At 39.2% G+C, this 12,908-nt stretch overlaps 1 protein-coding gene across 1 annotated transcript in view; it reads left to right on the forward strand.

Moving 5' to 3' along the window:
- The window catches only part of LOC140226743 (macrophage metalloelastase-like), a 24,954-nt gene extending 12,520 nt beyond the window's left edge, over positions 1-12,434 (forward strand). Inside the window, exons 3-9 of the mRNA XM_072307174.1 lie at positions 3,571-3,821; positions 6,172-6,449; positions 6,914-7,072; positions 7,762-7,928; positions 10,364-10,508; positions 10,877-11,147; positions 12,230-12,434. Coding sequence (XP_072163275.1) covers positions 3,571-3,821; positions 6,172-6,449; positions 6,914-7,072; positions 7,762-7,928; positions 10,364-10,508; positions 10,877-11,147; positions 12,230-12,434 — 1,476 coding nt within the window. The remainder of the gene's footprint in view (positions 1-3,570; positions 3,822-6,171; positions 6,450-6,913; positions 7,073-7,761; positions 7,929-10,363; positions 10,509-10,876; positions 11,148-12,229) is intronic.
- Positions 12,435-12,908: the final 474 nt, after the last annotated feature.

A 12,908-nucleotide genomic window follows, 5' to 3' on the forward strand; every position in this document is an offset into this window, starting at 1 on the left:
TTTTAACATAGTATCATCAATGTCAATATTGTTAACATACTTATAGCCAACGATATCCCGATAATCATTTTCTTTCTCTCATCAAAGAATGTACAATCAGAAAATGTCAATTTTTCACATTACTCTTCTTTCGATATGAAACAGCGTTCAGTATAGCAGTGTTAATGTGGTGCCTGGAATGTACTGAAATACGGCACATCTTTTTGTAAAGAATATCTCGATACACGTCATAAAGAATAATCTCTTAATTCTCCTATCTCTGTGAGTCATCCACATCAACTTTTCTGTCTCTCTTTTTTCGTTTCAACTTCAGTCCTATCATATCTGATTTCGAAACGAAAGTGCTGAAATAAGATACAACTTTGTGTGGTTTTTACAATGACGTGTAGCTGCGACTCAGCACGATCATACTGCACATGATTTAACTTGGAACCCCGAGAATAGTTTAAGTTACAACAGATTGGCATTAATATGTATACTTGTCATGCTTGTGGCAATATTGTGTGGAGGCGCACTGAAAACAATTAAGATATGATTACTTGTTATCATTAGGATAAACTGTTGTCATTAATGACGAAAAGGCCATCAGTACTCTACACCTTTGCTGTCACTACGTGCATGACTATGAAAAACAAATTGGAAAGATTCACATACGTTATTTTTAGCCCACCTATTATTAGCTTGTCCTACACTGACTTTCCGGGCTATTTTTCGCCAGCTATGTCCATCAGCGCAATATAATCAACAGTTAGTAAACAAGGGTAGTCATCAATACGCATTTACAAACGAATGCTGGCTGCAAGTACAGTATGCATCATGACAGCATAATTGACAATATATATATCAATATATCTGCGAGGGAATATTGTATACTATGTCATTGCAAGAATTTTTCGGATTGTGCTAACATTACCAAATCTGATGAACCTTATACGTGCATGGACTAAACTCTCGTAAAACTTTACTGTCTTGTTTATGTTTTCACTATATTTCACGATCGAGAAGATGTTTATGATGTAATTGGCAGTAGTGTCCTTCTTTGAACTGTTTCATAACATTCAAAGTATAAATATGTTGATTACCACAAGAGCAGTGTGGCTATTAACATCGTGTGAATAAGGCGTGTAGTGGTAGCCCTTTGGATGATGGTTACGTTTCCAACACCCAATATCCGGGAGGAATTAAGGGTGATTTAGGAGAATTTGCTAGTTATGATCACGTGGGTAGGCTAAATGACAGGGAAGGCCTGTGCTTACGAGACCCACTCAAACAGCTTGGTCTATTCCTAGCTTTGGGGTACCGAGTTTTCAACGCGAAACAATATCAGCCTGGCTAAGGGGGAGAAAATGATTATAAAACGAAGGAACAATCTCCGCGGTATAAACGGACTAAATTTGGCAGTGTCCGTCATCTCGAATCATCATAAACATGTTAAAAGAACCCTACTGGAAAGAACACAGTGTCCCACAGTGCCAGATTGGTGAATTCAGCCATACACTTGTACTGTACATGTGTGAAATAGTGTGTTCACAGTATGTTCATATAGTCGATTGTGTGAAAACGCTCGATTTTCACCGTGTGAAGATGATTTCACAATGTGGTGTGGTTTTCACAGAGTGTTCACATAGTATACCAATGCTGTGTTTCACACTGTGAATTGACGACTCACATTGTGTTCACACTATTAAAACGCTCGAATTTAACAGTGTGAGCAGATTTCACACTGTGTTCACACAGACTGTGTTCACACTGTGGTTCTCATACTGTGGGACATTGTGTTCTTTCCGGCAGGGAATAATGCTGTGTATATGCGACAATAGTCACGCATGGAATGGTAGGTGATTGTTGTAATGCAGCGCAATGGTCAGCAGAACCCAGCTTACGTAGAATTGAAGTGCAAACAATCATTCTCACTATTGAAAGAAAGTCTCGCGATTCGTGGTACGATGTATGGTACGGGGACAGGACTTTTATATAAGGCATAGCCTTTCTGTCTGTCTCCGAACACTTTCAAATGTAATGTATATTCGTACTGATGCTTATTGTGATCATTCTTTTCTTGTTGTATATAGTATGTTTTGTATTCTCCTCTGTTTTTTACTGAAAGTGTTGAATAAATCTGAATCTGAATCTGAATCTGAATGTAGTCAAAAGATTGCGACAATTCGGCTGCAAGATCTACTAATCTTTATTATGCCTTGTTCTCATAACATATTCCTTCGAAAATATAGAGCCTGTTAGGTGCTGTGTACTGTTTTATCAGTGTTGATCTTTTTTATTTCATCTTGTTCGTCAAGCTTGTAATAATGATATGCTTTCGCCTTCACGAATATTCATCATGTTTTTCTAACAGACATCAATATTAACAGTATTATTCAGTTGAAGGTTAAAAACATTGTACCAGTCAAGCAGCGTTCCAGTTCAGCTGCCGATTGAATTTCCATGTGTTTATACGAATGTCATTGGTATACTTCAAATGACATGCAGTAAGGGTTTTGTCCCTGAAAATCGAACATTAAATGAATAGTCAACCTTTTGTCATATAGCATGCAATACATAAACGTAGGTTTAGCCATTATCTTGTTTTGGCATTAAATTATAGCTTTTGCAACGAAACATGGGAGAATGAACAATCAAAATTATGAAATATACGACAAGAAGAAAATGAATTGACAATGTGTGGTTAGTTCAGCTTTTAGTTCTACTTCTATCTACGCTGGAATAAAATACAGGATATTAATTAAAAAGTTCGATTTATCTCCCGCCTGAAGGTAGAGACTCAAGTTTACATGGTACGAAGGCACACGTCTTTCATTCGTGTTTTCACAACCCTCTGTACTATGTACTTAAAGCCATCGTTGAGACTCTGCGCTTGATTCTAAGTAGTCGAGCGAGAACAGGAAATTAAAAGGAGAATCCTGTTTATGGAATATCCTTAGAATATAATTACACACTATGAGCACACGTCGATCAGATCAGATCGAATATCAATTTCAATAAACTTAGCATATCCCATGTTGAGTGTTAACCCGTTGAAGACTAGTCCCGAAAACTCGGGCAGGAGTCTATCGGAAGGGCGTGTTGTAGGAAAATCCGTCCGTCCTTAGCTGCGGGTAAAATAGGATGTTAGGCAAGTTTCAAATGGGAGCAGGACACGATCTAGTATCGATACGTAGCATATCCACTTGAAATCTACTTCAAAGAATAATACTCTGGGGATGTCACAACCAGACTACACTAGTGAAATATGACTTTTATTTTCATAACGATCTAAGTATTTCTCTATATCAGAGAAGAAAGACTAACAGTGAGAGGTAATATCACGAATGATAGGGACACTGCAGTCAAGTAATGCACAAACCAAAAAGTAGCAAAAGTCAATATTTTTTGCGGTTCGTGCTATACAGTCTTTGAGGTTTTTCAAGTGAAATAAAAACAAATGGGCAAAATAAAAATGTCAGTGCGTCTTTATATCCATTAGCGCACATAGGTCTGACACAACATTGTGCCTGATTTCCAAGACACTTCAAGTTTATATAATCTCTCGCTTTTTAAATCTGTCACACGCAGAATTTCCTGAAGAAATACGAGTACTTGGCCAACGTAAAAGGTGTAATTAGTCAGGAGGATGAGGAAAATGCGATCAGGAGGCTGCAGCGCATGGCTGGCCTCGCCGAGACCGGCCGACTGAACAACGCCACCCTGGCCAAGATAAAGAGCAAGCGGTGCGGGAATTCGGACAGACCGGTGGACACGTCGGAGACGAGGAGGAGGCGGTTCGCCATCCAGCACGGCTGGACCAAGAGGAAGCTGACATGGGCGTAAGTAGAATGGACGGCAGAGGCCCATCTCACACCTTATATGCCTCACAACTCCTGGAAATAATAATGATTATAATGATGATGATACTAACAATAATGAAAATATTGATAACAGGCATTATGCTTATTTTTATTTTAGTTTGATATTTGTTATGATATTTGTGATGATATCACCAAGAAACCCCAAAGCCCCAAAAGAAAAGAAAGAAAAACCTAAAAAAAAAGAGCCCAAGGGGGTGGTTGAGCCCCCTAAGCACCCCTCCCCCGATACACCACTGTTCTCGTCCACAATTTAGAGTGACTTTTCCTCTTAACTGTAGTCACAAACCATGTGTATCGTGTGGGGATGGAAATGTCTGCATCTAAGGTCTTGTGCGAATCCCTAACTCCATTCACCCCATTATACCAAACATTCACCAGCTTAAGAATCCTACTGTCGCCGCTTTTTTTTTCTGTGCAAGTCCGAGGTGATTAACCAGTTTACTGCCTTTGCAGCCCATCTGATATTCTTTCGCGATTCAAAACAAAAATAAACAGATATCATAGCATCGCAAACTCTTTCCTTCTTTTTTCATTCGGGGTCTTGAACATTGTTTAGTGACAGGCCAGTGTAAATGTCTAAAAGAGCGGCCGGAAATCTGCAATTAGCTAAGGCGATATTGTTAAAAAAATCTTCACACTTTTAGGGCGCTCTGAAAATGTTAGCACTCTTTTACCCTTGGTAAATGAATCCAGCTAAAACCTCGACACAGTGCTGTAATGGGATGATGCTAATGAATCTTGGAGCCGGTTCAACTCCCCGCTGTTGTGTCGTCTTTCTATGATTCATGTGAAGAGCATTCAGCTAGGGGTGATAGTCCGCCAAGATTTGTGATGGAAAATACCTCCTCCGCGTCTAGCCATCAGGCTGCCGACATCAAAAAATAAAAAAATGAAAAATGAAGAATAAAGAAACATGCAAAATAATTAAACATATGTTCATCTGCCTGTCACCAAATATGGCGCACTCGTGACTTCATGATGAACCCGGCTGATACTATGTAACTATGTACGCTCTATCGTGTTCTATTGTGCGTTCATGTCAATTTATATGTATTGGATGCAAGAAGAAGTCGAAACATCAACTGCGTGGCGGCAATCTTATTTTTATGAAAATCAAGATATTCCCACAATCCGATTATTCCAAAATTCTAGTTAATGTTATCTTAACTCAAACGAGAACTTACATGATTATACGTATGTGTTCCAGAAACCCAATAATATACTGAATGGAGCTTGCTAAAATTTTTATAGTAAGACTTTGGATTCCCCCCCCCCCCCCGCCCCCATTCTTCCAACGTGCGGGAGCTCGTTTTAAAGATATTACTGAGTAATGCAGCGCTCTTTTCCCTGGTCCCTTTCACTGTTTTGTTCTATATGTTTGTTTTGATTGTTAATGCAGTAACATTTACATGTTTGACTTTACTTGTTGATGAATTATTACTCTTATGAAGCATTTTGAATTCGACTTTGTTTTAATATTATTATATCTGTATTTAAATCTACAAAGGGATCACAGTTAAAGGGGATGGCTAGTAACTGATCAGTGGGAATCAATGGGAATGCTGGGGGATGATTGTTCCAATTCTTGTGGGATTAATTTAAGAGTACATTATATATCTATTGTGTGAAAATTATTTGCTTCAAAATGGTCTCATATTCAAGTAATGTGCAGTTTAATGCCCCGTCAATGTACAGGCATACTACCCTGGAAACATTAAACTGCACATTACTTGAATATGAGACTATTCTGAAGCAAACAATTTTCACACAACAATAGATATATAATGTACTCTTAAATTAATCCCACAAGGATTGGAACAATCGTCCCCCAGCATTCCCACTGATTCCCACTGATCAGGTACTAGCCATCCCCTTTAAGTCAAGCCTTTAACTACTCTTTTGAACTCCCCGTCGCACTTTATACTGTAGATATTCTACATTTTTATGATCATCAATAAAGTGAATTGAATTAAGCTGATTATATACAAAGTTCCCTATGTCTTTTGAATTTCATTATACAAACCTTGACAATGGTAAGTAACATAGAAACGATCATATCTCCTCTTCCAACAGTCCTTTTCAGGACTACCACATGGTGAACCACAAACCCAATATCCGTAATCCACTTATTATCTATACGGTGCCATCATTCATTGATTTTAATACTGCGATTTTCCACTCAATAATTCTTTCATCAGAAAATTGCAATTAAAAAAAAATAGATTAAAAATTTCCTTGCTACGACAATGTCTTTACTGTTGATGGAATTCAGTCAACCTGATCATAAACTTATCTTTTACATCGACAGCATCAAGAACTTCACGCCAGATTTGGGTCGCGCCACCATTCGGCGGGTCATGGCACAATCTTTCCAGGTCTGGAGCGACGTTGCTCGCCTGGACTTCTCTGAGACCAATTTTCCCAATGCTGACATCATAATACTCTTTGCCCGGGAATCCCACGGTGATGGCTACGCGTTCGACGGACCAGGAGGGACGCTGGCACACGCTTACTTTCCGGGTGACGGCATCGGCGGCGACGTCCATTTCGACGAAGACGAGACGTTCAGCGACAGAACACGGCATGGTAAAGGAGAACGACAGAGATTCAATAATATTAGATTTTAAATCGACTGAATATTGACAGAACATGACAAATCTGATATAAAACATACATTTAAGAGAACCATACATTCATTCGTGTCCACTTACATGTCAGTAATATGTATCTGTAGATACTGCTAGTCCTCATTTAAATTTGATTCATGCTACCATGATACTGATGCAACTAAAATTAAGGATTATTACGGAAATAAATTTTTCTTTTATTATTTCTCTTCGCTCAGTCTCAAGTATTCAAGTATCTATAATGTCCATCCTACTATCTATCTATCTATCTATCTATCTATCTATCTATCTATCTATCTACCTATCTGACTATCTCTAGCTATGAATGCTGCTTCGTACTTCCTCAGATTTTAGAATTCTTTTTGTCATTGTAACAAAGATAATTCATCCTAAGCATTTTTTTTTTATGTCGTCTCATATCAGGCACGAATCTATTCATTGTTGCCGCGCACGAGATCGGACACAGTCTTGGGCTGGCCCACTCTGAAGTTAGTGGAGCGTTGATGGCGCCCTACTATCAAGGTTACCAACCAAAATTCCGCTTGCCAAACGACGACATCCGGGGCATTCAGAATCTCTACGGTAAGTCAATCCTCAAAGCTCGGGTTTTCTTTTAAATCGTGTTGTGAAATCTTTTCATTTGATAAAGGATGCTTAAGATAAAAACTTAAAACATACATGACTGGGGGAACAATAGCTGTCAGTAAGCTCAGTTTCCACTTACTTTTTGGTCCCTTTCGATCGATGACGTACAAAATATTTACCTCTCAATGCCGGGTTGAAATTTTGATTTTCGGCAGAGCTCTCTGAAAGAAAAGAACCAGCAAACATTGTATACGCTAATTCCTGCAAACAAGCCCAAATACATTTGTTTATCATTAATATTGACACAAGTATAGTAATAGCTACGGGAGTATATTTCGCTAGTACGCAGTAGCGGCAGCAGTCATGATAGTTGCAGTAGACCTATAGTAGTAGTCAAGTAGTATAGTAGTATATTTTAGTAGTATAGTAGGAGTAGTAGTAGTAGTAGTAGTAGTAGTAGTAGTAGTAGTAGTAGTAGTAGTAGTAGTAGTAGTAGTAAAAGTAGTAGTAGTTGTTGTTGTTGTTATCGTCGTCGTCGTCGTCGTCGTTGTTGTTGTTGTTGTTGTTGCTGTTGTTGTTGTGGGGGAAGTAATAGCGTCGTCACCATCATCATCAGTATTATCATAATTCGCCATGAATTATGACTTAATTTGTGTAAAGCACTTTTTTGTTTTTTCTTACCCCAGGTGCCCGGGCCAGGCCGCAGCCCCCGAATAGACCCCGCCCTCCACCAGGTCGACCCAATGTGCCCGACAGGGGACCAAGGGACAGGTCTGTGTGCAATGCCCCTATCTCGGCCGTTGCTCATGGTACTCTCTCAGGCACCAAGGGCCCAGCGCTCTACATTTTCAGCGTGAGCCTTTCTTATATTTCATTATTTTCTTCGACAACCTCTACACACAAACTGTATTTCCACCTACGCAACAGAGAAGCTTCCAAACAACGTGGAATCCAGTTTGCACTATATTAGATGCGTTACGTCGGGCAAGCTTTCAGGTTGTCAAGAACTATTGTGAGAAAGACATGTAAAAAATTGAATATGTTAGTAAACCGGTTTATTGTATTTTGATCATGCAAACCCAGCCCGTTTGATGAATACTTTCCAGGTGAGAAATGCAGAAATCAAGCTAAATTTAAAAATACAAAGTCAAATCCCCAGTTTGCGAAAGCGGTATCTTCTGACAGCGGCATCTTCCTCATGATAATGTGCCTTAAATAATGTCATAGGCACATGACTATTAAATAGTCATGCGCCTATGACATTAAATTTTAACGTCGGTAACCATTTAATACCTGTAGAAGGCTCAGATACCATATCAGTGTCAAACCAGACCCAGGGAGATAATTTCGTCATTCATATAACAGCATCACGTGGAGCGGAGTTCGACCTCCACACTGTGACAACATGATAACTCTGCTTACTAAACGCGTGATGTCAAGGCAACAGCGGTTAGGGTACAAGGGCGTATGCGAGAAAGTTTCCTCGGGGAGGGGGCAGACAAAGGATTTCTCCTTGCCACTGTTCCCTACATTTTTTGCAGTCTGTCATTTGCTTTCCCTCTTTCAAATGTTGATATTTTCCTTTCCATAACTGTCTAAGATGTACTTCACATTTCTTTCTTATTCATTGCCATGATTACAGTGTAGAAATCTCGATATCACCACATACCCCCCCCCCACCCCCCCCCCCCATACCCCCACCCCCCCCCCCCCCCCCCCACGGTCCAGGCTGGTAGGATATCATCATGGCTACCCTCATCCCTCCTCCAAATATCTTTCTCTCCTTCCCTCTCTCTATCTCCTCTCCTCTCTCCCTCTCTCTCCCTCTCTCTCTCCCTCTCTCTCTCTCTTTCTACCTCTCTACCTCTCTACCTCTACCTATACCTCTATTTCCTTATCTTTCTTTTTTAATTTTTTTTATGTCTTTCTATTTCTTGCTTTCGATCTTACCTAAAGGTCAATGTTGAACTGACGTAAGAACATAAGCGGATTGATTTCATTAAACTTGTTGCCAAGCACTGAAGGTTTATTCAAAACATATAGATTGTGAATTGATGTCGTCATGTACAATGCCATTGCAATGGTAACGTATTCTAAACAAGTGATGCCATGATCATCACTAGACAAGATGATAAAAGAGCGCCAAAGAAATAACGTGTTGATGATAGCGTGACACATCAAAAACTCACAACCACTGGACGAATTTACACTCTTCGACAAAATACCTTTCAACTTGAGCAACAGTACCTGATTTAAGGCATTGTTGACATTCCTATACTGTTATTATCTATACATCTTCGTCATTGTTTCATTCAGCTTCGAACACTCCGGAATATTTGAATGTTTGTTTCAGTTTCATCTTTTTACCATTTCATTCCATGCTTTGCTTCCTGTTTTTTGACAATTTCAGTTCAAATTCGTAGGTTTTAAAGACTAGACAGCAATATGCTTTTTCGACCTGGCGCCAATTTTCGCCAAAGTTTCACTCAAAATTTTCTCTGAGATATACGACATAATGTTGTAATCAATACCTTTATCAAATCGTTTACTCATCACATTTAACATTTCACATTTTTACATTCGTCCTAACCATATACACAAAGATTTTTTTTTTCTTAGCAGCACTTACTCACATCAGTTTATTAACTTGACCGACACACGGAAATGGTTACAGATATAGATATTAAGAACCATGATTATACAAATGCAGAACTTTATGAATTTAAATGACGAAATAATAAATTTGTATGAAAAGAAAAAAATACGAATTTGTCCCAGCCTTCCTAACTCGCTTAGCGACAGAGACAAACTTCAGTGACGATATTGACTTATATAAATGCTTCATCTTTAAATCAAATTGACAATGAAATCCCGATTATAGATGACAAGTGACGAAACGAAACTTGGGATTTGTACGCTGTAAGCTTCTCCAGGTGACATAGAAATTGATGAAATTGAGTGAAGAGGTGATAAAAATGAGCGGAGAGGTTTTAAACATGAGTCTGTGCCTTTTGTTTATTCTATAATCCTGTTGTAAGTATTGAGTAAAGTCGCACTACTTTTAAAAATATGTTTCACTCTCTGTACTTGTATTTCTAGTTGATATATCATTGATATTTATCTGGAATCACGTGTAATTCAAATTTAATTTTTTTTTTTCACGACTTTGATTGATAGCCACAAATACATGGATAACTGCATGAAACTATCAATTACTTTTTGAATGATATAAAGACATGGAAATCCCACATCAACTCACACTTCTACTGGTGTTTTCTAATTTGGCAGGGAGAGCAATTCTGGGTGAAGAAGGCGGGAGAGCGAGTCTCAGTTGCCATGGCAACCGATTCCGTGTTCATTGATATGCAGTCACCGCCCGACGCAGCTTTCATCAGGACCTTCAGGGGCCAGCAAAGAATGGTGTTCTTTTCAGGTGACCTCTCATGAATATGTATCAGTATTCACCTCATGAATGCGCATGGTTTTATATAGTCAAACGTATATCTAAGTTTTGACGTCACACATTCTGGCGTGAGCAACATTCATCTTACCTCAAGGCAGTCTTTGAAAACTTTCCTATTCTCTGTTTTGTTCAAAGAAGTTGCCATAAGTTCAGTCCTTTCCACTTGAATGGTTCGAGCAAATATGTGCTTTAAACTGATTCAACAAAGATGAAAGGAATAGTTTTGAAGCACTTTACTTGAATGAGGGTGACTAGTTAAACAGAGATCTAATCAGCATGATTTTATCATTTGAACCGAAGTAAAAAGGAATGTATGATAACGTCCATTTTGCCCACAGGTAACGAGATCTGGGAATTTTCACGAGGGGTGTACCAGCCCATGGATATCCGGGAACGAACGGGAATCGCTACCAACAAGATCGAAGCAGCTTTTAAGTGGGCAAGAAACAATAAAATCTACTTATTCAGCGGACGACGCTACTGGCGTATCAACGAGAATACCATGCGAGTGGATCCGAGTTACCCGAGACCTATTATGGCGAACTGGAGAGGGCGCGTCGGAAATTTCGACGCCGTGTGGACGCAGGGCAAAGGTAGGACCACGAAGATGTATTATAGAGGCCTTCTACTTATTTCATAAATTCTTTGAGCAAGATTTCCTTTTCATGTCTCCATATACGAGGCCAGTCGTTTTAAGTGATTTGCTCATATGGGTCTGGACTTATCATCTCAACCAATACTAAACCATGGCTCAAATTAGTGAAGAGCTACTTCTGCCGACACGAGAGAAGACTTTCTCTTGATAACTATGGTAATGACAACTACGACTACGAAGATGATGATGGCAGTGATGATGACGATGATGATGATGATGATGATGACGGTGATGATGATGATGATGATTGTGATAATGATGATGATGATGTTTATAGTGCTAATGATGACGATGATGACGGTGATGATGGTGATGATGATGAAGATGGTAATGATGATGATGATGATGATGATGATGATGATGATGATGATAATGGTGATAATAATGACGATGACGATGGTGATGATGAACAGCATTTACATAGCCCTACTACTTTATCTGTAAAAAATCATTCAGATGCTGAAAGTATTTGGACAATACCGTCGGGTCTTACTGTCTCCTAGCATCTAAAAGAAGCATTTTACATAAATTCAGTCACGTGTTTGTCTAAACGAGAAACCGTGAAAGTGATACTGAATGCATCTCTGGGAGGTACTAGGTTTCGAAGCGTTCTTCATGGTCAGGTCGACAAATGAAGGTCCGTCGAAATGACGTCATTTGGGGAGTTTTTGTAGCAAAACGAATTAACTCCATCCTTGTTAATTTCAGATATTTGCGGTTAAAGCTGCTAAAAGGAAACATTAAGAAAATATGGGATACTTTTAATCATAACTTCAAGAATACTTTGTGTTATGTTATAAGTGAGGTATCACTTGAAAGGTTTATTTTGCTTTCTGTGATGATGGACTTACTTTTAAATGTCTAAAAATGGTGCTTAACCCTATTTCGATCAAATGCTTCCATTTATGGTGTCCACAGGTATCTCCCAAAATGTACATCACAATTATTTTACCACATTTGTATCGTGATTAGTATGTCAGCATTTACAAGGATTTCCTTCTTTTTCATCTCGTGTATCCACAGCTGGCGGTGTCAGCTACTTTTTAGAGAAGAGGCAAGTCTACAGTTTCAAAGATAACGAAGTGTACTTCGTCTCTTCGCCGAGAAGTTTCGCGTCGGACTGGCTAGCGTGTGGAGCCAACATCGGCAGCGGGGGCGGCAGCGGTGGTGCGTCTCAAGTGTCGCTCTCCAACCTGCTGCTCGTGGCGTCAATTTGTGCTGCATTGAGACACATGCTATGATGGGCATCCCTCTCCTCCGAGGCAGCCTTGAATTGTCCCACTATGCACTGAACTTTGACACTCTGACTATTGTTGTTACTGTTGTTGCTGTTGTTGTTTTATCTCTAGATGCGTCATCAGTCTTTTTTTTTTCTTTTTTTTTACTGAAGTGCAGGGCACACGATTTTGCGGTGTGCTTTTCCTTTCATCTTTCTTAAGATAATAATCATGTTGAGCAGAAAGGTTTCTCAGTGATATTTTCAACAACAACAGAAAAGATTTTCTAAACTGCTTTTATTCTTCGTGTAACTGCCGTATTTAGGAGTTGAACCAAACGAACCCATGAATAACGCGGAGTTTGGTCTACTTTCATTTTAGGCGCCATATCCACCAAATTGAATACCTACCAGTAAACGTCATTCAAATGTTATTAATTTTTATCTCACACTATAATGAAGCAGAATTGCGCCTGTTCTGCAACATGGGGTGACATCA

This window comes from Diadema setosum, chromosome 4 (assembly GCF_964275005.1).
Source record: "Diadema setosum chromosome 4, eeDiaSeto1, whole genome shotgun sequence".
Taxonomy (NCBI): Eukaryota; Metazoa; Echinodermata; class Echinoidea; order Diadematoida; family Diadematidae; genus Diadema; species Diadema setosum.